Source organism: Neophocaena asiaeorientalis, unplaced genomic scaffold (assembly GCF_003031525.2).
Source record: "Neophocaena asiaeorientalis asiaeorientalis breed wild unplaced genomic scaffold, Neophocaena_asiaeorientalis_V1.1 scaffold171, whole genome shotgun sequence".
Classification (NCBI taxonomy): domain Eukaryota; kingdom Metazoa; phylum Chordata; class Mammalia; order Artiodactyla; family Phocoenidae; genus Neophocaena; species Neophocaena asiaeorientalis.
The window spans coordinates 1,234,984-1,259,641 of NW_020174013.1; the positions used below are offsets into that span (position 1 = coordinate 1,234,984).

Here is a 24,658-nt window from a genome sequence, read left to right on the forward strand (position 1 = left end):
AACAAGTGAAAAGGAAAGAGGTCAGGAGCAGAAAAGAAAAAGAGTAAGTAGTTTTAGGAAAACATTGGAGAAAAAAATTGGGGGATATGAAAGAGGTACGATTTATAGATACAATGTTTTCCACTTACTCTTCACCCCCTTTTTCCCCTTTCTCTCCTTTTTGTATTGTTCCTTGAGTTTGGTAATTACTCCCTGGTCCACATTCCAAGCTTCAGGCATGAGACACTGGTCTTCCTTTTCTAAACAGAGTGAAACAAATGAAACAGCCTTTTTCAATAAAATATTGAACAATATTCAATAAAATATTGAACAGTGAATAGTAAATTCACTGTTATGTCAATGGATGGACATAACAACCATTTTCTTCATAGTAGCACTAATTTTAAGGTCATTACTTATTCATTAGATAGATACATGTCACATAAAATATAATATCCAAGAAACAAGTAATCAATTCAATTTCCTAGGTAATAATATCAAATCTCTCTTGAAATAGACATAGAAAAAAAAAAAACTCTGCAAGATTTGAGCTACTTATAGTATATTAAGCCCCAAAAGTCCATATTCAAGAACCCCTCATTTTCATCCCATTTTCTGAATTTCATTAGGATTGACTCACAAAAAACCCATTTCTTATTAAGTTATGTAATGAAAGAAGATTACGCATTTGTACAAAATAGTCTTCAATGATCTTTTCATTTCAAAAATTGTATATTTTTGGCATGTGTTTATCAGCAAATGATCATTTTTATTTTATAGGCTTTATAAATAGCACTTTGTAAACTTATTAATCAACCCAGCATTCAATATTTAAAACAATTAAGTGACCTGTTAATTTTAAAATATTTAAATCAGGAAACTGAGCTTCTAGTAAAAAAGAAATTCAATCAGTAATTTTCACTATTTCAGGAGTAGAAAATTTAAAGAGTAAATATGTTATATATTTTATACTTACTATAATATAATTTACTATATGCATATAATGTTATATAAGTGTTAGCTTAGAACACTCACTTGAATTCAAGACTCATACATATACCCAATTGCTTACTCTATATTTCTATTAGGAAGTCACAACTCAAACCAAACATACAAAAACCAAATTCTCAATCTTCCCCATCCAATCTGTTCCATCTACAGGGTTCCCCATCTTATCTGAAGGCAATTCCAGACTTCCATGTGATCAGACCAAAAATCTCCCTTTCTTCCAAACCCCACATCAAATATTTCAGGAAATACCGTTTTCTCTACCTTTAAAACACACCCAGAATCTGACCACTTCTCAGCAAATCCACTACTTCCCTAACCTCTGTCTCTTGCTAGAATTACTGCAAATGTTTTCCCACTCTCCCCTCCAAGTCTATGGCCAACACTGATTGCCCTGGGTAGTCTATTCTCAACACAGCAGCCAAAGTGATGCTTTAAAACAAAAGCTGGATCATGTCACCTTTCCAGCTCAAATCCTTCCCATGGTTCCCCATCTCACCAGTGGTCTACATAGCTCCACTTGATTTGATCATTTCTTACTACATTCCCGTCAGAATCACTCTGCTCCAGCCACTCTAGCTTCTTTGAAGTCCTCAAGCATACCAGGGCTACGGCTATCTTAGGGCATTTGCTCTGGTTTTCTTCTTCTTGAACACTCCTTCCCTGGATACCATGTGGCTAACTCCCTCATCAATGTTGTCTTTTGTTCAAATGTTACCCTCTCAATGGGCCTTACCATGACCAATCTATTTCATATTGTAACCTGTCCCACTCCACCTGACCCTGACCCCAGCACTCTCTATCCCACTTACTCTGTTCTACTGTTTTCTATTTCCCATAGCATTTATCATATTCTGACATACTATGTCATTTATCATGTTTGTCTCTTACTGCTATATCCTGTTAGTAGAATGTAGGACCACAGGGGTAGGGATCTTCACCTAGAAGACTTGATACATAGAAGGCACGTGATCAATATTTGTTCAGTGATTGGAATAAACCAAAATGAACCAGAATAAACAGAAATCTGTCTATTTTTAACAAGTTTCAATCCACAGTTTAAAAAACAGATAATTGGGTCTCTGAATATAAACTCAACATTTTTATTGAGTTTTTATAGGCTAAACATTTTTATAGATCTAACTACCAACATATTCTACTAACAACAGTAGAAACAGTCTACGTTTTTCAGAAAGTCTAACAATTTTTAAATTTTCATCAATCACATCTTAATAATAAATTAAACTGAGTTGGCTCTTGCATCCTAGAATGTCTTCAGTTTTTTAAAGTAAAAATTTAGCTATATCATACTCTTAACTAGGTGTCATACTGATAACAACAGTAACGGAAGATCACAGGAGAACTGTGGTAAAATCTATTTGCTTGTGAGAAACTAAGGAGATTCTTAGCATAAGCACAGTAACTTTTTTTAGGGGTATGAGGAACAGATAAAGGAAGCCCTTAAAGTGATTTAAATGCCCATTCAACTAAACAGGATTTGCAATCTAGTTTTGTTAATTGATTAAAAGTGAAATGACTTGAATTTGAATTATAAAATCCTTAACACATACAAGGCCAAACTTCTGGTAAAGAAACCTTCAGTCAACTGAAAAATTCCATTCACTCATACTCATAAACAGAAATGTCCAAGACACTACTAAAGAGTGAGACAGCTCAGATGTGGGAACAGTCACTCATTTTCACCAGTAAATTCATAGCAGGTTACAGACCTGTATCACATAATACTCTGGGCCATGACTCACACCTTAAAGCAAAGGAAGTTATGAAGGGACAATGCAGCTGTCTTTGGAGAAAAATGAATCCCAATTACCCTTGCAATAAGACTGGCAAAGAAAAGGCCAACTATCATTTATACAGATGTGTGACTCCTCAGAGAATGACCTCAGTGTAGCACGGTGGATCTAACTATATTGGAAGAATTGTTGCCTAAAATATCTAAATAACTTGATACATAAGCTCAGTAAGGAATAAGACAGGAGAGAGATTCGTTTTACTTTAACTTCCCCTGGTTTCCAAACTTTGTTCTGTTGGGGAAAAAGAAAAAGCCAGTCACTAAATAGCCATTATATTCTTCAATGACTAAGTAATTATCCCAAATAATTCTTCAAATATTTACCACAAAAAAAGGAAAAGAAGTGGCATTATTGCTATCAGAGTCCCTGAAGGTAAAGCCTCAAGGAAAAATTAAGATAGTTACTGTTTCCCTAACCTTATCTGTCTTTAAAGTACATAGACTGTAAGCCAAGGGAATCCTGGAATTCTTCAACCTCAGAAGAAAATTTTCTCATTCTCAGTATCTACATGCCTTCTCTCTGTCTGTCTCTCTCCTTCTCTCACACACACACACATACACACACCTGACAGAACTGATCACTTTTGAAGAATTTATCACAATCCTACCTTACTGATAGGACAATTCATTTCCAAACGCCTAGAATGATCTGTGCTGTAGAAGTTTTCCCTAAAATACTTGTTTGAACTCTTACTAGATGTTTAAAATATTAAATTTGTTTAGAACCATTTGTGCAAAAAAATTCTATGCCTTGTACAAAATGATGAAACTTGACTAAAATGAATGAATAACTACAACTTTTTAACTTATACTTCTTTTTGCACAGAAAACGCCAGAGATGAGATCTCTAAAATCCTCTACTACATTCTCATACTCAATTTCCACAAAATCTATATTTGCAAGTTCTACTGTCTAGGTAGAAAACAGAGAACATTCTATATATGAATTCAAATTATTTTCATACTGTATTGCTTATGTTAAAAGATGAGGTAACTAGTTGTACAACCTTCTTTAAGCACACACACACATACCCTGGAAAAAAGGTGACAATAGAAAAGAGTCCACAGAATGTTCAACATTTCAACATTACAAGAGATTTAAAATGTTCTTCAAGATGTTGCCCTCCTAGTAAAATATTAGTTTCGTTCATCTACATAACATCTCTAGTTGGATCCAGTATGCTTCCTTACCCCAGTCTGTTCCATCGCCTGCACTTCTGGATTCATTGTCTCCTTCTTCTGATGTAACCAAAAAGTCAAACTCCTTTAGAGCTTCTTTTGTATCTCGATCTTCACTGCTATCAGGCAATACTTTTTTCCTAACAATCTAATGAAAAAAACATGCTGAATTAAAATATTAGGATATATTATGGGATTAATTTAAGTAAAGAAGACAATATCCTTTTACCACTGAATGAGAAAACCCAATTATTTTCTTCAGAAAATGCATCTTTGTTGTGTTAAATAACTGTAATACCTATCCAATTCAGTAGAAAATACAGATGTCATTTTAAAAAGATATACATTATATATTTTAAAGTAGTGATTTAAACTTTGTTAAATGATGGCTTGTTTGTTTTAAATAAACAAATGGAATCATATATTGAAAACACTGGAATATAAGACATGCATTTAAATTACAGATAGAGGAAAAATGTCCCTGACATACTGTACTATGAGAACCACAACCAAATCTTACATTTCTTGGATGCAGTCTGTGCAGCGAGCAGATATTCTAATCTAACCAAAGAAAGAAATACTTCATAAAACATTGCAAGAGTTTTTCAGAATATAACCATGATAAATTTTAACTCTAGTATATCATTCCCTTACAAAAGCTAAAATCACAAAAGCTACAAACTCAGAAATGCATGCCACAAGATTGAGAAGGTATTCTGTGGGGCAGGGGGAACAATGCCCATTATTATTTCTACTGTCCCAACCTTGCATCAATTTCCTCTAATAATTGTCTATATATTCAAAGTTTTCTTCAAATATTGATCTTTTAGAGACATAATCTAGATTTAATAGCAAATCTGACAAGGGCCATTATGTCTCATTTTTATACATTTAGAAATATCTCTGGAATCATAAGGTGAAGAGATCAAACATGAGAAAAGAGAAGGAGATGGGGAGGAGGAAAATGACCCAGAGTGTAATGCAAAGAAAAATCAAACTCCAATACAGGGCAAAGAACAAGAAAGGACAATGAACATATGTAGCTTTTTGAAGAAAATGCCTGTAGAAAATAGACTTAACACAACCAACAGCTACTAAGAGCCTTATGTTTCTGTATTTTCTTAGTTGAATCTATTGAACTATTTTTGATTAAAGAAATAAAATAACATTTTAAGAATCTGCTTGTTCTACTAAACATTTTAACAGCACAATTTTCAGCCATTCTCTCTCTATACAGCACTGCAATAAATCTTCTAAGTCCTGCTTATACATTGCTACATAGAGTTAGATTTTTAAAGTCTTTTGGCATGTAGCTATTATACTGCAGCTGTGAAAATCAATGTAATATATAATAAAAATTAGCAAAACTATTATAAAGAAACCAATTATTTGTTTAGAAATATTTTTCTAAAGGAAAAACTAGAAAAATTTTTGGGTCCAATATTTAAATGGGGTTAAGTATGCTTATATTAGCTGTGCCTTCATTGCTTGGTCACAGAATTGCTATGATCTGCACTAACTGGAGGTCAAGATATTTATGAATTCGATTATTTAAAAAGAAACCAGTTTACAGTTAGGAATTTCTATTAAGACCACACTTGATAGTTATAATAAACAGCTTATAGATTTTTTAATATTTACACTGATATAACGACTAACAACAAAACTTAAAGCATCATAATTAGCTATTATTTAACCACTGAGTTATGAATAACGTATTCTGATGGAAAAATAGTATCTCAGTACAGTCATCCCATAGAAATCACAAGTCAGCACAGAATTTCCAAATGATTACGACAGAGAAAAGTTATCATACAAGTTTCGGCATTTTCTTTTACTACAGTATATTTAAACATGTGCTATAACTACTTGTTTGAATAATAAAAAGAGGGAGTAACTATGTGAAGTTCAAACAATATCCATGGCAGGGCTGTATTAGCACAGTACTACCGAATAGTGGCCCAGGGAAACATTAATCAGGAAGTAGTAAATTGAGTGTCTCTGATGAAAGCAGAGGACATAAAGAGAACAGAGAAATTACACTTAGAAAGCACTTTATAGTTAAACATATCATTTTCATACATAGTGTTTCATTTATTCCTCACAAAATACTCTGGGGATAAGATGGTTATTTATTAGAATCCCCATTTTACAAACTGAAAAACTAAGCCTGAAGGATTAAGAAGCACAGATAATTAGTGACAGAACTGGGACTTTAGCCCAAGGCTTTGACTCGTTCCAGTCTGCTTTATTTACACTACCTTACTTTCTCCTCCCTCTTCTTAAATAAATGTGAAGGAGGAAATGTGAACACTCTCCTAAACAGAGAAGCACACCCTCATCTCTTACTTAAAAGAAGGAGAAGGAGAAAGACAGAGAAGGAAGGAGAAGAGGGAATATGAAGAGAGAAAGAAAAGAGGGGAGAGGTTAAAAAGGGGAGAGGGTAGAAGAGAATAGAATAAAGAAGGGAAGAGAAGGGAGAATTTAGATACCTCTTATTCCAGGACTCTACCATGGAAACAGTAAACTTACAAAAATCTAAACAAAACCACAGAATAACCCTAAACAAGTTTGGAGAAATCTAATGGAAGAGTTCTGAAAACGTGTAGAACTTGCCTACCAAAGCAACCCTGACATGAGAAACAAATACCACACCGATTAGAGTTGACGCCAGTCACCATCAGGCACCATAATGGGTCTGTCAGTTCTATTGTCTTATAGCACCAAAAACAATGCATTGTTATAACACACATTTACCATGTTCACTAACCCTACAAAAATGTTGAAATGTTTAATGAATTAACAAAAAGCTAATGAATGAAGGCCCATAAGAAAAAGCTGCTATACTAAAAAGTCTTGAATTTGAAATCAATACAAAAACTTTTAGATTAAATTTCTCCAAACTTATGGGGAATATAGATTAAATTTCCCCAAATTTATGGGGAATTTAGATTAAATTTCCCCAAACTTTTTTTTTTATGGAAAAACAAAGTTAAGGGTTGAAGTTGAAGGGTATGGATTAAAGTATGCATAATGGTCCCTAAAAATATTTATATCTGAGTTATTCAACTCACCGTTGAAGTATCAATGATGCTTTTCTCTCTTCCATCAATGTCATCATCTTCATCTTCATCACTGAAATCTGCAGCTGCACTTTCAAGGAATTTAAAATTATCCAGCACGGAGGCAGAATCTGTTAACTCAGATTTTCTGGTTTAAAACATATACACCTTGCTCAGTTAATTTTTTAAACTCGACATAAGAATTAATCCATGATATACAGCACTAACTTCTGTTTATATTGTATTATGACACCCCCAAATCATATTATGATCTACATTGATTCTTGATTCTTATCTATTACATTTCCATGGATTTTAACTGGAAAAGCAATATAGGAAGGAAGTGCCTACTCTTTTTTTTTTTTGCGGTACGTGGGCCTCTCACTGTTGTGGCCTCTCCCGTTGCGGAGCACAGGCTCCAGACGCGCAGGCTCAGCGGCCATGGCTCACGGGCCCAGCCACTCCACGGCATGTGGGATCTTCCCGGACCGGGACACGAATCCGTGTCCCCTGCATTGGCAGGCAGACTCTCAACCACTGCGCCACCAGGGAAGCCCTGCCTACTTTTTTAAAAGTACTTTGCAATCATATCTACTACTTAGATTAATGGCAATCCAATATAAAGAACTCCCCCTTCTGATCCACTATTATGTTGATTTTTAAGCCAACCTTAATGCATTTCTTTTAAAAATATTTTTCTTATTATCTCTACCTGTTTTTTTTCTATTTCTTTTCCTCTCTGCAACTCTTCCTCTGACACAGAAGTTTCCATAACTAAGAAAATAACTAGTAAACACATCATTTTTCTCTGATGCAATCTTGCATTTCTGAACAGTTAAAGAGTTGAAAAAAGCAAAGTGTGCATAAAGTTACTAAAAACAATATTTTAGTCAAATTAATATTACTACAAAACTTGATCCTGTTGGTTAAACCTTTTCGAAACGATTGACTTTTCAAATATGTTAAGATTTTATTTTAGTTCCCTCTAAAGAATTTTAACAAAAAATTTCTTAATGGCCAGAACAGAATGATTTCTCTCATTAGGAAATGTTATAGATAAGAAGACATTTTCCTGAAAAAATTTAGCCACAACTATGGGCAAAATTCTCAAAACAGATAAATCTTAAATTTCAAATCTGCTCAGAGCTACGTTTTTGTTTTTTTCCAACCTACGCTCCATCCCTATAGAAGTCAGATTCAGAATAATACCTTTATCAGTTTCAAAAGAGAGGTCAAGGCCAAAACACAAGACAACTAGAGTGGTCTTTCCTGAGGGTCTTTATAATAATTTGAGCTAATTCATTAGGTAAAAATATAACCAGGATTAATGCCTACATTGTCTATTTCCACACAAAGAATCTACATCTTACATTTATTAAAACAAGTTATATAGTCTTAACTATTAATGAATACATTTAAGAAGGCTCCAGTGACATTTGTTCATAAAAGTCGTATTTTTAAACCTTTACCTAAACCCCATAATTTTAGTTTATGTTCCAAATAACAGAAACTATGTCCTCACTAGAAAATGTATAGAGCTCAATTAAAACCATCCTTCCAGCCTAAACATGAATTAAAATAAAGTAACATCATACTCGGACTTTCAAAGAATCTTTGGCTTTTTATTTCTTTAAGAATTTAGCTTTTTATTTCTTTAAGAATCATGTCAACTTTTTTCAATAAAGAAGAATCTCCTTATTTAACTGTCCATGTTCATTTTAAGCAGAATTACATATAATTGTATGATACATGATCCAAAAAGCAAAAAACAATTTCTGCTACTGAATTCTTCATTCTATTAAAAAATATATACTTGAAATAGATACTTTTCAAGGGGAAGATGAGTAACAGCATTACTAGATACATGAAAGTGGTTAAGAAAAGGTTTACATCAAAAGAATTAAGTATTTATATGATTTCTGCGTCACCAGGAATGAAATTTCACTCGTACTGATTTGAAGTGATTTCCAAATAAGATCTTTTATGAAGTTCTAATAGTGACTGAGCTTCAAGATATTAAAATCTATATTAAATCCATAAATTGCAATTTAAAAATCTTAAATAAAAATATTCTTAAAGTAATCATAAATAATAACGCTAATCCCTATGGTGTTATCTACTACCAAATAAAATTTTAATTTTCTTATTAAACTTTATCATTAAATTACTTCTGTAGCAGTATCTAAAAGTACAAGTATCACAAGTGTCACCCATAAGCCAAAAACATTAATAAGAACTAAAACTACAGCCAAACCACTTTCCAGACAAAATACTTACCCAATCATTGCTGTCTCTTTAACTTCAGCCTCTGTGCCATTTATAACTGAGTCCTGATTTTTGTCATCTTCCCTGTCAGTGACATCACTTGAAAAGCCCAACAAAGCTCGCACTCGTTTGGATTTCACATCTAGAATAGTATCTGTGTAACCCACCTCCTGTAGATACCTGCGTGTGAAGAGGATCTTTACAATTCAGTCATATCGGAATCAGTATTCTATTACTGAATATGTAAATAAAAACATTTCTTTAAATTCATATGCCTGCATAAGACTTAACAGTACAGTACTATGCTAGTAAGACTTGCTAATAAATAATCTTCCAGCTGCAGATGGAGCTGTCGCTTGCAGTACCAGCCTCTATGGTCACTGAGAAAAATCAAAGAACTATACAATACACCATTCATTTATCATAAGAAGAAGCTATTCCTTAATATACCTAATGGCACATTCTTTCTTCTAGGCAGGGCTGGAGTAAACTCACTCTCAGATTCTACTGAATTACTATTTTATAATAGTAACTACAATAACCAATAGTCTTTTTACACTTCCGATATTAAACTATCATTGGATAAATTGAAATCTAGAGAGAAAGTTTCTAGCATATATCTCTATGACATACAAAGTTTCTAGCATGTATGGTTTCCTCCATGACATAAAAAAGACAGTATATTCCAAAGAGGCACTTCCACAGAAGGGAAGCTTCTATCCTGACGACAACTCTAAAATAAAAATAGACCACAACTCAATTGTGGGATGTGAGATGAGTGGGTCTCCAGGGGTGTGTGTGCTGCAGAGAGGCAGCAGCATAGAAAACAGAGAATAGGCTTTGTATGGAGAGTTACAACTGGGTTCAAAGCCCATTTCTTCCACCTTCTTCCTGTGTAACATTAATTCTCCTGAACCTCAGTTTTCCTTCTCCTAAAAGAGACACACCTAGAACAGTGTCTGGCATATAGAAGGCGCTCAGTATCTATTAACAACAAAGATGACCAAAAAAGATGAAAAGTGGTAGTGGCAAGAACATGAAAAAGGCAAATGCCACTAATAATGTCATTAATAAACATGATAGACAAATGTCTACCATTAACTTACAAGCATTAACTTAGAGGTAAGTATCAAGTCTATGAGATGAAAGAGAAAACAAAGATCAATAAGATAACCAGTCTGATCTAAGATCACTTTTATTAAGAGTTATTATAGGTCAAAGAGATACCTCACAAAGACATGTAACCAAAATGGAATAAATGTATCCTATCAAGTCAAGGTACTCATTTTTCAATCCTATCCAGTATCTATAGAAAATTTTTGATTAAAATTTGATAGTAAATTTCAAAAGTTCCCGATTTTAATCAGTTGGTTCTTGCAAACAAACACAAAGGTATTATGCTTTTCTATTTTTAACAAATAATACTTGATACATAACTCACTTTGGCAACAAAATCACATTACATATAACCGTTTCCAAAACTGCTCATTCCATAGATAAGTTGGCTTTACTAAATAGTTACTTCCTTATTCATTAATAAAATGTCACCTTTGAGAGGCAGATTACGAGTCTTTTAAAAGATATTTCTTGGATTGCTCACTATGATAACCACTTGTCATTAAAAAAAAACAAAATCAGCACTTTAAGAACTTATTTATTTATAAAAGGAAACTGCATAAATCACATTTAAGACCAAAGTGAAAACCCATTTATTAAATAGTAATGAAGTCTCTGGAGACTAAATTCAGCTGGAGACGGAACTCACTGGAGACTGGAGCTCATGAGGGCCTTTGGGATGACTGTGGTTCAAGTTTATAAAATTTTATTATATGGTTCACCGCTGTACTTACTATGAGGAAAGCAGAGTAAAGTTGGAAAAAAATCTAGTAACTTTGAAAAACAGACCGGAGGAGCGACTGGTTCAAGATGGTGGAGTAGAAGGACGTGAGCTCACTCCCTCTTGCAAAGAGCACCAGAATCCCAACTAACTGCTGAACAGTCATCAAGAGGAAGACACTGGAACTCACCAAAAAAGATACCCCACATCCAAAGACAAAGGAGAAGCCGCAGTGAGACGGTAGGAGGGGCGTAATCACAATAAAATCAAATCCCACAACCGCTGGGTGGATGACTCACAAACTGGAAAACAATTACACCACAGAAGTCCACCCACTGGAGCGAACATTCTGAGCCCCACATCAGGCTTCCCAACCTGGGGGTCAAGCGAAAGGAGGAGGAATTCCCAGAGAATCAGACTTTAAAGGCTAGCGGGATTTGATTGCAGGACTTCGACAGGACTGGAGGAAACAGAGACTCCACTCTTGGAGGGCACACACAAAGTAGTGTGCATGTCAGTACCCAGGGGGAAGGAGCAGTGACCCCATAGGAGACTGAACCAGACCTGCCTGCTAGTGTTGGAGGGTTTCCTGCAGAGGCAGGGGGTGGCTGTGGCTCACCGCAGGGACAAGGACACTGGCAGCTAAAGATCTGGGAAGTACTCCTTGGCATGAGCCCTCCAGAGTCCACCCTTAGCCCAACCAAAGAGCCAGGCAGGCTCCAGTGCTGGGTCACCTCAGGCCAAATAACCAACAGGGAGGGAATGCAACCCCACCCAACAGCAAACAAGGAGGTTAAAGTTTTACTGAGTTGTTCCCACCAAAGCAAACCCAGCTCTACACACCACCAGTCCCTCCCATCAGGAAGCTTGTGCAAGCCTCTTAGGTAGCCTCATCCACCAGAGGGCACACAGCAGAAGCAAGAACCACAACCCTGCAGCCTGTGGAACGAAAACCACATTCACAGAAAGACAGACAAAATGAAAAGGCAGGGGCTTCCCTGGTGGTGCAGTGGTTGAGAGTCTGCCTGCCGATGCAGGGGACACGGGTTCGTGCCCCGGTCCGGGAAGATCCCACATGCCGCAGAGCGGCTGGGCCTGTGAGCCACGGCCGCCGAGGCTGCGTGTCCGGAGCCTGTGCTCCGCAGCTGGAGAGGCCACAACAGCGACAGGCCCGCATACCGCAAAAAAAAAAAAAAGGAAAAAGAAAAGGCAGAGGGCTATGTTCCCGATGAAGGAACAAGATACAAACCCAGAAAAACAATGAAATGAAGTGGAGATAGGCAAATTTCCAGAAAAAGAATTCAGAATAATGATAGTGAAGATGATCCAGGAACTCAGAAAAAGAATGGAGGCAAAGATCAAGAAGATGTAAGAAATGTTTAACAAAGACCTACAAGAATTAAAGGACAAACAGAGATGAACACTACAATAACTGAAATGAAAAACATACTAGAAGGAATCAATAGCAGAATAACTGAGGCGGAAGAACAGACAAGTGACCTGGAAGACAGAATGGTAGAATTCACTGCCGCAGAATACAGTAAAGAAAAAGAATGAAAAGAAATGAAGACAGCCTAAGAGACCTCTGGGACAACATTAAATGCACCTACATTCGCATTATAGGGGCCCCCAAAGGAGAAGAGAGAGACAAAGGACTCAAGAAAATATCTGAAGAGATTATAGTCAAAAACTTCCCTAATATGGGAAAGGAAATAGCCACCCAAGTCCAGGAATTGCAGAGAGCCACAGGCAAGAAAAATCCAAGGAGAAACATGCCGAGACACATAGTAATCAAACTGACAAAAATTAAAGACAAAGAAAAATTGTTCAAAGCAACAAGAGAAAAATGACAAATAACATACAAGGGAACTCCCATAAAGTTAACAGCTGACTTCTCAGCAGAAACTCTACAAGCAAGAAGGGAGTGGCATGATATACTTAAAGTGATGAAAGGGAAGAACCTACAACCAAGATTACTCTACCCAGCAAGGATCTCATTCAGATTCAATGGAGAAATCAAAACCTTTACAGACAAGCAAAAGCTAAGAGAATTCAGCCCCACCAAACCACCTCTACAACAAATGCTAAAGGAACTTCTCTAAGTGGGAAACACAAGAGAAGAAAAGGACCTACAAAAACAAACCCAAAACAATTAAGAAAATGGTAACAGGAACATACATATCGATAATTACCTTAAATATGAACGGATTAAATGCTCCAACCAAAAGACACAGGCTTGCTGAATGGATAAAAGAACAAGACCCATCTATAAGCTGTCTACAAGAGACCCACTTCAGACCTAGGGACACACAGACTGAAAGTGAAGGGATGCAAATGATATTCCACGCAAATGGAAATCAAAAGAAAGCTGGAGTAGCAAAACTCATATCAGATAAAGTAGACTTTAAAATAAAGAATGTTACAAGAGACAAGGAAAGACACTACATAATGATCAAGGGATCAATCCAAGAAGAAGATATAACAATTATAAATGCACCCAACATAGGAGCACCTCAATACATAAGGCAACTGCTAACAGCTATAAAAGAGGAAATCGACAGTAACACAATAATAGTGGAGGACTTTAACACCTCACTTACACTAATGGACAGATCAACCAGACAGAAAATTAATAAGGAAACACAAGCTTTAAATGACACAATAGATCAGATAGATTTAATTGATATTTATAGGACATTCCATCCCAAAACAGCAGATTACACTTTCTTCTCAAGTGCACATGGAACATTCTCCAGGATAGATCACATCTTGGGTCACAAATCAAGCCTCGGTAAATTTAAGAAAACTGAAATCATATCAAGCATCTTTTCCGACCACAATGCTATGAGATTAGAAATAAGTTACAGGGGAAAAACGCAAAAATACAAACACAGGGAGGCCAAACAATACGTTACTAAATAACCAAGAGATCACTGAAGAAATCAAAGAGGAAATCAAAAAATACCTGGAGACTAATGACAACGAAAACACAACGATCCAAAAACCTATGGGATGTAGCAAAAGCAGTTCTAAGAGGGAAGTTTAGAGCAATTCAATCTCACCTCAAGAAACAAGAAAAATCTCAAATAAACAATCTAACCTTACACCTAAAGGAACTAGAGAAAGAAGAACAAACAAAACCCGAAGTTAGCAGAAGGAAAGAAATCATAAAGATCAGAGCAGAAGTAAATGAAATAGAAACAAAGAAAACAATAGCAAAGATCAATAAAATTAAAAGCTGGTTCTGTAAGAAGATAAAATTGATAAATCATTAGCCAGACTCATCAAGAGAGGGAGAAGACTCAAATCAATAAAATTAGAAATGAAAAAGGAGAAGTTACAACAGACACCACAGAAATACAAACCATCCTAAGAGACTACTACAAGCAACTCTATGCCAATAAAATGGACAACCTGGAAGAAATGAACAAATTCTTAGAAAGGTATAACCTTCCAAGACTGAACCAGGAAGAAATAGAAAATATGAACAGACCAATCACAAGCACTGAAATTGAGACTGTGATTAAAAATCTTCCAACAAACAAAAGTCCAGGACCAGATGGCTTCACAGGTGAATTCTATCAAACATTTAGAGAAGAGCTAACACCCATCCTTCTCAATCTCTTCCAAAAAATTGCAGAGGAAGAACACTCCCAAACTCATTCTATGAGGCCACCATCACCCTGATACCAAAACCAGACAAAGATACTACAAAAAAAGAAAATTACAGACCAATATCACTGATGAATATAGATGCAAAAATCCTCAACAAAATACTAGCAAACAGAATCCAACAACACATTAAAAGGATCATACACCATGATCAAGTGGGATTTATCCCAGGGATGCAAGGATTCTTCAATATACGCACATCAATCAATGTGACAAACCATATTAACAAACTGAAGAATAAAAACCATATGATAATCTCAATAGATGCAGAAAAAGCTTTTGACAAAATTCAACACCCATTTATGATAAAAACTCTCCAGAAAGTGGGCATAGAGGGAACCTACCTCAACATAATAAAGGCCATATATGACAAACCCACAGCAAACATCATTCTCAATGGTGAAAAACTGAAAGCATTTCCTCTAAGATCAGGAACGAGACAAGGATGTCCACTCTCACCACTATTATTCAACATAGTTTTGGAAGTCCTAGCCATGGCAATCAGAGAAGAAAAAGAAATAAAAGGAATCCAAATTGGAAAAGAAGAAGTAAAACTGTCACTGTTTGCAGATGACATGATACTATACATACAGAATCCTAAAGATGCCACCAGAAAACTACTAGAGCTAATCAATAAATTTGGTAAAGCTGCAGGATACAAAATTAATGCACAGAAATCTCTTGCATTCCTATACACTAACAACAAAATATCAGAAAGAGAAATTAAGGAAACAATCCCATTCACCACTGCAACAAAAAGAATAAAATAACTAGGAATAAACCTACCTAAGGAGACAAATGACCTGTATGCAGAAAACTATAAGACATTGATGAAAGAAATCAAAGATGACACAAACAGATGGAGAGATATACTATGTTCTTCGATTGGAAGAATCAATATTGTGAAAATGACTATACTACCCAAAGCAATCTACAGAGTCAATGCAATCCCTATCAAACTACCAATTGCATTTTTTACAGAACTAGAACAAAAAATCTAACATTTGTATGGAGACACAAAAGACCTCAAATAGCCAAAGCAATCTTGAGGGAAAGAAATGGAGCTGGAGGAAACAGACTCCCTGACTTCAGACTATACTACAAAGCTACAGTAATCAAGACAGTATGGTACTGGCACAAAAACAGAAATATAGATCAATGGAAGAGGATAGAAAACCCAGAGATAAACCCACACACCTATGGTCAACTAATGTATGACAAAAGAGGCAAAGATATACAATGGAGAAAAGACAGTCTCTTCAATAAGTGGTACTGGTTAAACTGGACAGCTACATGTAAAAGAATGAAATTAGAACACTCCCTAACACCATACACAAAAATCAACTCAAAATGGATTAAAGACCTAAATTTAAGACACAGCACTATAAAACCCCTACAGGAAAACACAGGAAGAAGGCTCGTTGATATAAATCACAGCAAGATCTTCTTTGACCCACCTCCTACAGTAATGGAAATAAAAACAAAAACAAGCAAATGGGACCTAATGAAACTTGAAAGCTTTTTTACAGCAAAGGAAACTATAAACAAGATGAAAAGACAACCCTCAGAATGGGAGAAAATATTTGCTAACAAATCAACAAAGGATTAATCTCCAAAATATATAAACAGCCCACGCAGCTCAATATTAAAAAAACAAACAACCCATTCCAAAAATGGGCAGAAGACCTAAACAGACTTTTCTCCAAAGAAGACATACAGATGGCCAAGAGGCATATGAGAAGCTGCTCAACATCACTAATCATTAGAGAAATGCAAATCACAACTACAATGAGGTATCACCTCACACTGGTCAGAATGGGCATCATCCGAAAATCTAGAAACAGCAAATGCTGCTGAGGGTGTGGGAAAAAAGGAACCCTCTTGCACTGTTGGTGGGAATGTAAACTGATACAGCCACTATGGAGAAGAGTATGGAGATTCCTTAAAAAACTAAAAATAGAACTACCATATGACCCAGCAATATTCTCAAAAAATGGTACAGATGAACCAGTTTGCAAGGCATAAATATGAGACACAGATGTAGAGAACAAATGTACGGACACCAAGTGGGGAAAGTGGCGGGGGAGGGATGAATTGGGAGATTGGGATTGACATATATACATTAATATGTATAAAATAGATAATAAGAACCTGCTGTATAAAAAAAAAATAAAATTTAAAACATAAATAAATAAATAGTAATGAAGTCTCATTTCCTTCTCACTTTGAGGAGATTAAAAATAGATGTAAGGAGACACTTTAATATTCTCTTCCCATCATCAAAAGAAATGGCTGGCATGCAATCTGCTCTGGAAACCACAGGTTTAGACTATTCACAAGCAACCGCAAAAGTTTAAACCAGGTAGAAAATTTCATTGTAGTCAGGCACAAATCAAAATACCAATTTCAAATGTGATATGCAAGGGTCAGGCACTGAGCTGGTGAGTGAGTCTAGCCCACTGCCTGACATCTGAACCTCAACCTAGCTTTGATCCCTCCTTATACTCTCAAGTTCACATTTTATAGGAGAAACTATATGTTAGCATAAAATTTACAAACTTGGGAAATCCAAGAAGTTCTTCCATCTATTTAAAATAAAGTTTAAAAACATAACACAAAAATTACATGATTAGACTTATATTAAAACATATGTATATTCATGTGTACAAGGTACAAGGAAAAGAGTAACTTTAAGGGTATATATAGAATTCTTTAAACTAAATTTAAGCATATATAAATTAGAAGCTTTAAACTGTACACTTCCTGATAAAGCTAAAATTATGGAGAGAGAACTTATTCTTAATAATTCTTACTAATATTTAATGAAAAAATAAATTCCTCCATAGGGGAAAAAGTATTTAATACGAAAAAGGAACAGTAATTCAAAGAAGCTTTTTCACAGCAGATACTTTCATGAGATACTTACTGTCTGAGTAGTTGTCGACCTTGTTTCCACATTAACTGGCTGTTTTGTTGTGGCTGCACCTCTGTTTCATTACCTTCATCTGGAAAACATTAAATCATAAAAAAACTGACGTTTTATACATTAGAGGGTATCTCAATTCATTAAAAATGTCCAAAAAATTTATAAGATTAAGAACACTACACTGTAAGGTATGTTTTAGGACAATGGAAATTCTGTTTTTAAGTTTAATTTCCATAACAAAACTCTAATATAAATTCATTATTGCTACTAGATTTCCCTGAGAATGTCAGAACTAAAATAAAGACTTTTCCCCAATTTTTAGGTAAACTGAGAATCTTCCTTCAGGACAAATCAAGAGTCCTGAGTCAAGAGTCAAAAGTATTATGAAGCACCACATCAGAATTAGAACAAAATGCCCAGGAACAATGATTCAAAAAAAAAAAAAAGCCGATCTGGTAAAGAGTAGATAGATAAGAAATAATCCCTGCTCTGCACCTGGCAACGCTCGCAGCGCACCATAGCCGGCCCAGCTTCTTTCAAAATGTCTACCGTTCATGAAATTCTCTACAAGCTCAGCTTGGAGGGTGATCACTCCACACCTCCAAGTGCATACGGGTCAGTCAAAGCGTACACCAACTTTGATGCTGAGCGGGATGCTCTGAACATTGAAATGGCCATCAAGACTAAGGGTGTGGATGAGGTCACCATCATCAACATTTTGACCTACCGCAGCAATGAACAGAGACAGGATATTGCCTTCGCCTACCAGAGAAGGACCAAAAGGGAACTTGCAACAGCACTGAAGTCAGCCTTGTCCGGCCACCAGGAAACAGTGATTTTGGGCCTACTGAAAACACTTGCTCAGTATGACGCTTCCAAGCTGAAAGCCTCCATGAAGGGGCGGGGAATGATGAGGTTCATCTGCTCAAGGACCAACCAGGAGCTGCAGGAAATCAACGGAATCGACAAGGAAATGTACAAGACCAATCTGGAGAAGGATATCATTTCCGACACATCTCGTGACTTCCGCAAGCTGATGGTTGCCCTATCGAAGGGTCGAAGAGCAGAGGATGGCTCTGTCATTGATTATGAACTGACTGACCAAGATGCCGGGGATCTCTATGATGCTGGCAGAAGAGGAGAGGAACTGATGTTCCCAAGTGGATCAGCATCATGACCGAGCAGAGTGTGTACCACCTCCAGAAAGTATTTGAAAGGTATAAGAGCTACAGCCCTTATGACATGCTGGAGAGCATCAACAAGGAGGTCAAAGGAGACCTGGAAAATGCCTTCCTGAACCTAGTCCAGTGCATTCAGAACAAGCCCCTGTATTTTGCTAACAGACTGTACGACTCCATGAAGGGCAAGGGCACTCGTGATAAGGTCCTGATTAGAATCATGATCTACCACAGTGAAGTGGACATGTTGAAAATTAGATCTGAATTCAAGAAAACGTATGGCAAGTCCCTGTACTACTACATTCAGCAAGACATCAAGGGCGACTACCAGAAAGCGTTGCTGTACCTGTGTGGTGGGGATGACTGAAGCCCACAATGGCCCGAGGGTCCAGGACGGCTGCTCCGCACTCCTAGCTAACAGTTCTACACAGTCAGCTTGTGGTTAACAGCCCCCTTGTGCCCATCCCTGGGAGGATGACGTTAGCACTGCCCACCCCACCTGCTCCATCCTTAGTTTAGTTGCCTAAGCATTACGTGGCTTTCCGGTCTAGTCTCTCTTTACAGTCAAAGAAATGAACATTCCAAGGAGCTAGAAGTGAAATCTATGATGTGAAACACTTTGCCTTCTGAGTAATGTGTCATAAACATGAATAAACTGAATTTTTACTTTAGGAACAAGTAAAAAAAAAAAAAAAAAGAAATAATCCCAAGCCAAATCTATTTCCTTCACTAGTTATTAAATGAAAACCTCAAGCATTCTTTTTTTAAGACATTCTTTAGATGAAAACCTCCTAGGTCCTGTAAAGCTTCAATTCATCATTTGGTAGAAGCCGAATCTTTCAAAAAGATGATAAAGGACTTCCCTGGTGGCGCAGTGGTTAAGAATCCACCTGCCAATGCAGGGGACACAGGTTCAAGCCCTGGTCTGGGAAGACCTCACATGCTGCAGAGCAACTAAGCCCGTGTGCCACAACTACTGAGTCTGTGCCCTAGAGCCCGCAAGCCACAGCTACTGAGCCCATGTGTCACAACTACTGAAGCCCGCGCACCTAAAACCCGTGCTCCGGAACAAGAGAAGCCACGACAATGAGAAGCCCACGCACCGAAACGAGCAGCCCCCGCTTGCCACAACTAGAGAAAGCCTGCGCACAGCAACAAAGACCCAATGCAGCCAAAAATAAAAAATAATAAATAAATAAATAAGCCTAAATCATTTCTACACCATCCTCAGATATACTCAACTGCCTTTGCCTACTTTGGTAGCTAGTGATGTTACCAAGGAGTGGTACATCCATTCAATGGAATACTACTCAACAAGAACAAGGAATGAACTACCGACACACAGCAACATATAAGAATCTCAAATGCATAATGCTAAACGGGAGACCCTAGATTCAAAAGACTACATTCTGTACGATTCTGGAATTGATATGATTTTCTCAAAAAGGCAAAACTGTAGGAACAGAAAACATATTAGTGGTTGCCAGGGGATTAGAGTAGGGAAGGAGGGGTTAACTACAAAGGGTATTAGTAACAAGACTGTATGTGTTTATGAAAACACCAAAAAGGTGAATTTTACTGTATGTAAATTATACCTTAATAAAAAATAAATTAAGCCAAACCAAGTAAGAATGCATCCTCACCCTCTTTTTAAAAAGTGTATTCTTATACTGAGATAAAATCCAACTCCCTTGGTGATCATTTTGTAATATATTAAAATATCAAACCACTATGTTGTATACCTGAAACTAATATAATATTGCAAGTCAATTATACTTCAATGAGAGAAAAAGAAAAAGAAAGCAAGCACTCAGTCTTGACTCAGTTAACCCAGCTATATGACAAAAACAGCAAGGCTATGACTGCTGCTTATTATATTATTCCACACTGGATCATGACTAGGCTCCAGATGATTGCAAGGAAGCAAACGAAACCTCATGGAAATATAACCAGTCACAACACTTACTAAGAATGAAGAGATTCAAAGACCTATAGAGCTTGAGGAGTCCTTATCTCCTTGGTAATGGATCTGAGGAAAACTGCTTACCTTAATTCTTTTATTAGATTAGTGTATGAATTAATGATCTAAGATTACGTCTGCAATCATAGATTTAACCACACAAACATAAAACAGGCTCTTTACTCAACATTGCCAAAATCTATTTTCCACTGATTTAGAGAAATAATCAGTGGTATAGCCTTCTGTAAGAGCAACAAGTTTCAATGCCTGCAAAGTAATTATAAAGACAGAAATCCTGATTCTAGATAAATTTCTCTGAAGTAAATTTTCCTTTCTCTATTTAAAAAAAAAAATCTGACTCTCTGGGTCATATGTGAACTTGTATTTCCCCACACTTCCTTATCCAGGCTAAACACTTAGTTCTCTCAATGGTTAGTAAGTATTCCTCAACTATCAGATTCATTCTTACCTTATCAAGTTCAAAAAGTGACATTATACAAAAGTGAGGATTTTAAAGTGGGTAAGAACTGAATTTCTTGGTAATGTTAAAAGTATCTGACTGACACTTCCAGTCCGGTTGGAGTAACAGGGACCCAATTTACCCTCCTGCTTGAAGCAACTATACATCAAAATGGTTAAGACATTGGACATCAGGCAACAGAGGGCAGCAATCCCTGAGAAAAGGGAACCAAACAGGTGAGCCTATGATTGTTCCAGCTTACTGCCTTGATAGAGTTTCCCAATCACAGCATAGGGAGGGAGAACAAAAATAATATCTGAAGAAACAGGGGCTGAAAAGTTCCAAATTTCATGAAAACTATAAACCCATAGATCCAAGAAACCCAACAAATCCCAAGCACAAGAAACACTGCGGTGGGGGGGGGGGGGGGGGGGGGGGGGGGAACAAAGATGCCCACAGGAGGGAGGTGAGCAGGGAGACAATGAGAGAGAGATACCTTAAAAGCAGCCAGAGAAAAAGGTCACTCATACAGAGGAATAAAGATAAGAATGACAGAAGATACCTCATCAGAAACAATGCAAGCAGCAAAGTAAAGACTTTTTCAGACACACAAAAGCTCAAAGAATTCATTATCAGCAACCTGTATTACAAAATATGTTAAAGAAAGTCCTTAAGACAGAAGGAAAATGATACCAGAAAATATGGATGCACACAAAGGAATGATGAGCACTGGAAATATATGTTTTTTATGTTATTTATATCTCTTTGAGAGAGAACTGACTGTTGAAACAAAAATAATCATGCAGTGTATGGTTTATAATACATACAGAGAAGTAAAATATATGAAAACAATTGCACAAAGACAGAAAGGAGAGATGGAAGTACACTGTTAGGAGGTTCTCATACTACACATGAAGTGGTATATTAGCACTTAAAGACAGAACTCTAATAACTTAAAAATATATACTATAAATCCTAAAGCAACCAATAAAATAAGCGTTGTAGCTAGTAAGTCAGCAAAAGAGATAAAAAGAAATCATAAAAAAATACTACATTAGGGGCTTCCCTGGTGGCACAGTGGTTAAGAATCCGCCTGCCAATGCAGGGGACACAGGTTCGAGCCCTGGTCCAGGAAGATCCCACATGCCACGGAGCAACTAAGCCCGTGCACAACAACTACTGAAGCCAGTGTGCCTAGACCCCATCCTCTGCAACAAGCGAAGCCACTGCAATGAGAAGCTCACGCACTGCAATGAAGAGTAGCCCCGCTCACTGCAACTAGAGAAAGCCCGCATGTAGCAACGAAGACCCAATGCAGCCAAAAGTAAATAAATTAAATAAATAACTTTTTGAAAATATATACTAGATTAATCCAAAAGAAATCAAAAAATGAGGAAAAGGGAGCAAATAACATATTTAACAAACAGAAACCAAACAGCAAAGGTGACAGCTTTAAAGCTCACTGTATCAATAATCACATTAAATGTGAATGGTCTAAACATCTCAGTTAAAAGGCAGAATTTGTTACTTTGGATAAAGATATTCTATTTTTAATAAGTATCTGGCTTCTAATATTAAGTAGGAGAAACTGAAATATGAAAGATAAATAGATTTAACGTAACTTAGGGTAATATTCTCCTGAAGTAGAAATGTAAAGGTTTGGAAGTGGAACAAAACAGAAAAAATGTCAGAGGGGAAACGAATTGTTTTTGAAAAACGTTTCAGAAAACATCTGGATTATCAGTTTCAGGAAAATACAGTAAATGGATAAAAGAATGAAGAAGGAAAAATGCCTGCTTCTTTAATTTGGATACACCACCTTCTACCCTCTCGTAGTCACTGTCCTCATCACTGTCACCTACAAATCCCTTGATAACGCTCTAAACCAGGCATCCTTCCTCTGTAACCAAACTTTTACATCATCTTGAGTGAAGTTAATATTCATGTGGGTGATCCACTTCAGCTTCTGCACAACCACCACCCTCTCTAACTGTCATGCCTTAGATACTGTCATTATGAAGAACTGTCACTGATGCAAACTCACTCTCTGAGCATATCCTTCAGGCTCAATACCCCTAATTCACCAGGCACTTTGATTTCGGTGGGACCTTAGATCAGGGGTGATCAAATTCTGGCCTGCAGGTCAAATCCAGCCTGCCACACTTATTCATTTATGTGTTGTGGCTGCTTTCATGTTATGATGGCAGAGTTGAGTAGTTTCAACAGAGAACACATGGCCTACAAAGCCCAAATATTACTATCTGGCCCTTTACAAAACGGTTTGCTGACCTGCTCTAGACTGTTGCCTATCCCCTTACTTTGATCCATTAGCCTCCCTTTGCCTTCACTTTCTTTCCTCTCTAGTTTTAGTTCAGTGTCTATCAATTCAACCATTCTTTTGACAGTGTCTTCATGTCCCCTTGTCTCTCCATGAATTCAACTGTTAACTATTTTCATTCTATTATCTTTTACCTAGGCTGCCAACTGTGCAGACCAGCAGCACTTCTACATAAACTTATGATTACACACCTCAATCGGACGCTTAGCTTTTCTCAATCTTACTATTTCTTAGTAAATTTGTTCTCCTGTTCATTATTATTTTAAACCTTCTCCACTTTTCTTAAACCTCTGATATATTCTTAGCAGATAATCCAGTCTCATACATAAAGCTATCATATTAAATACCCACCACCAGACCGAAACCCAAATCTACACACCTATCACCTAACTTCCTACATTCTCTCTTGGTAACAATAAAAGACATGCTCCTCCTGCCATTCTCCAGCTATGCTCAGAATCCAATCCCTATTACTTCTTCAGATACCTTCATATCGTATCTCTGCTCTCTCCTTTTTATTTGCTCCTCCTCTAAGAAACATGTCACACACACACACATACACAAACACACATTCTCTCTCTCTCTTCCTTGACCCCATGGGTCCTTTCAGCTATTTCCCCCTAATCCCTCACCTTCAACTCCACAATCTAGGCTTCCTTAAAGCTTACTACACTTAGTCTTCACTTTCTACGCACAGTCTTCGTTTCTGCCCTCAACTCTCTCCTAAGACTGCTCACAATAAAGTTCCCAGTGACCTGTGTGTCACTAAATCCTAGAGATACTCTTCAGACCCCTGGGCATTAATCAGTAGTGCTGAAGGATCCTTCCTTCTGGAAACCCTCTCTTCTCTTTATCTCCATGCTCCTGATTTTCCTCCTACCATTAAAATAATACTCATCAGTTTCCTTTTCAGGTTTCTATTCTTCTAACAGTTTTTTAAATGTTGCCATTCCTCAGGGCTCCATTTTAGACCCTCTTCTTA

The 24,658-nt window shown here is 36.8% G+C and overlaps 1 protein-coding gene and 1 pseudogene across 3 annotated transcripts in view; one reads left to right on the forward strand and one right to left on the reverse strand.

Moving 5' to 3' along the window:
- Nucleotides 1-24,658, reverse strand: part of STRN (striatin) — a 111,480-nt gene that overhangs the window by 38,951 nt on the left and 47,871 nt on the right. For all 3 annotated transcript variants that reach the window (XM_024753453.1, XM_024753452.1, XM_024753451.1), the window contains exons 4-8: nucleotides 17,741-17,819; nucleotides 9,318-9,485; nucleotides 7,053-7,188; nucleotides 3,991-4,126; nucleotides 129-239 (exon numbers count right to left, since the gene is read on the reverse strand). In XM_024753453.1, coding sequence (XP_024609221.1) covers nucleotides 129-239; nucleotides 3,991-4,126; nucleotides 7,053-7,188; nucleotides 9,318-9,485; nucleotides 17,741-17,819 — 630 coding nt within the window. The remainder of the gene's footprint in view (nucleotides 1-128; nucleotides 240-3,990; nucleotides 4,127-7,052; nucleotides 7,189-9,317; nucleotides 9,486-17,740; nucleotides 17,820-24,658) is intronic.
- On the forward strand, nucleotides 18,267-19,307 carry LOC112405158 (annexin A2 pseudogene; annotated as a pseudogene).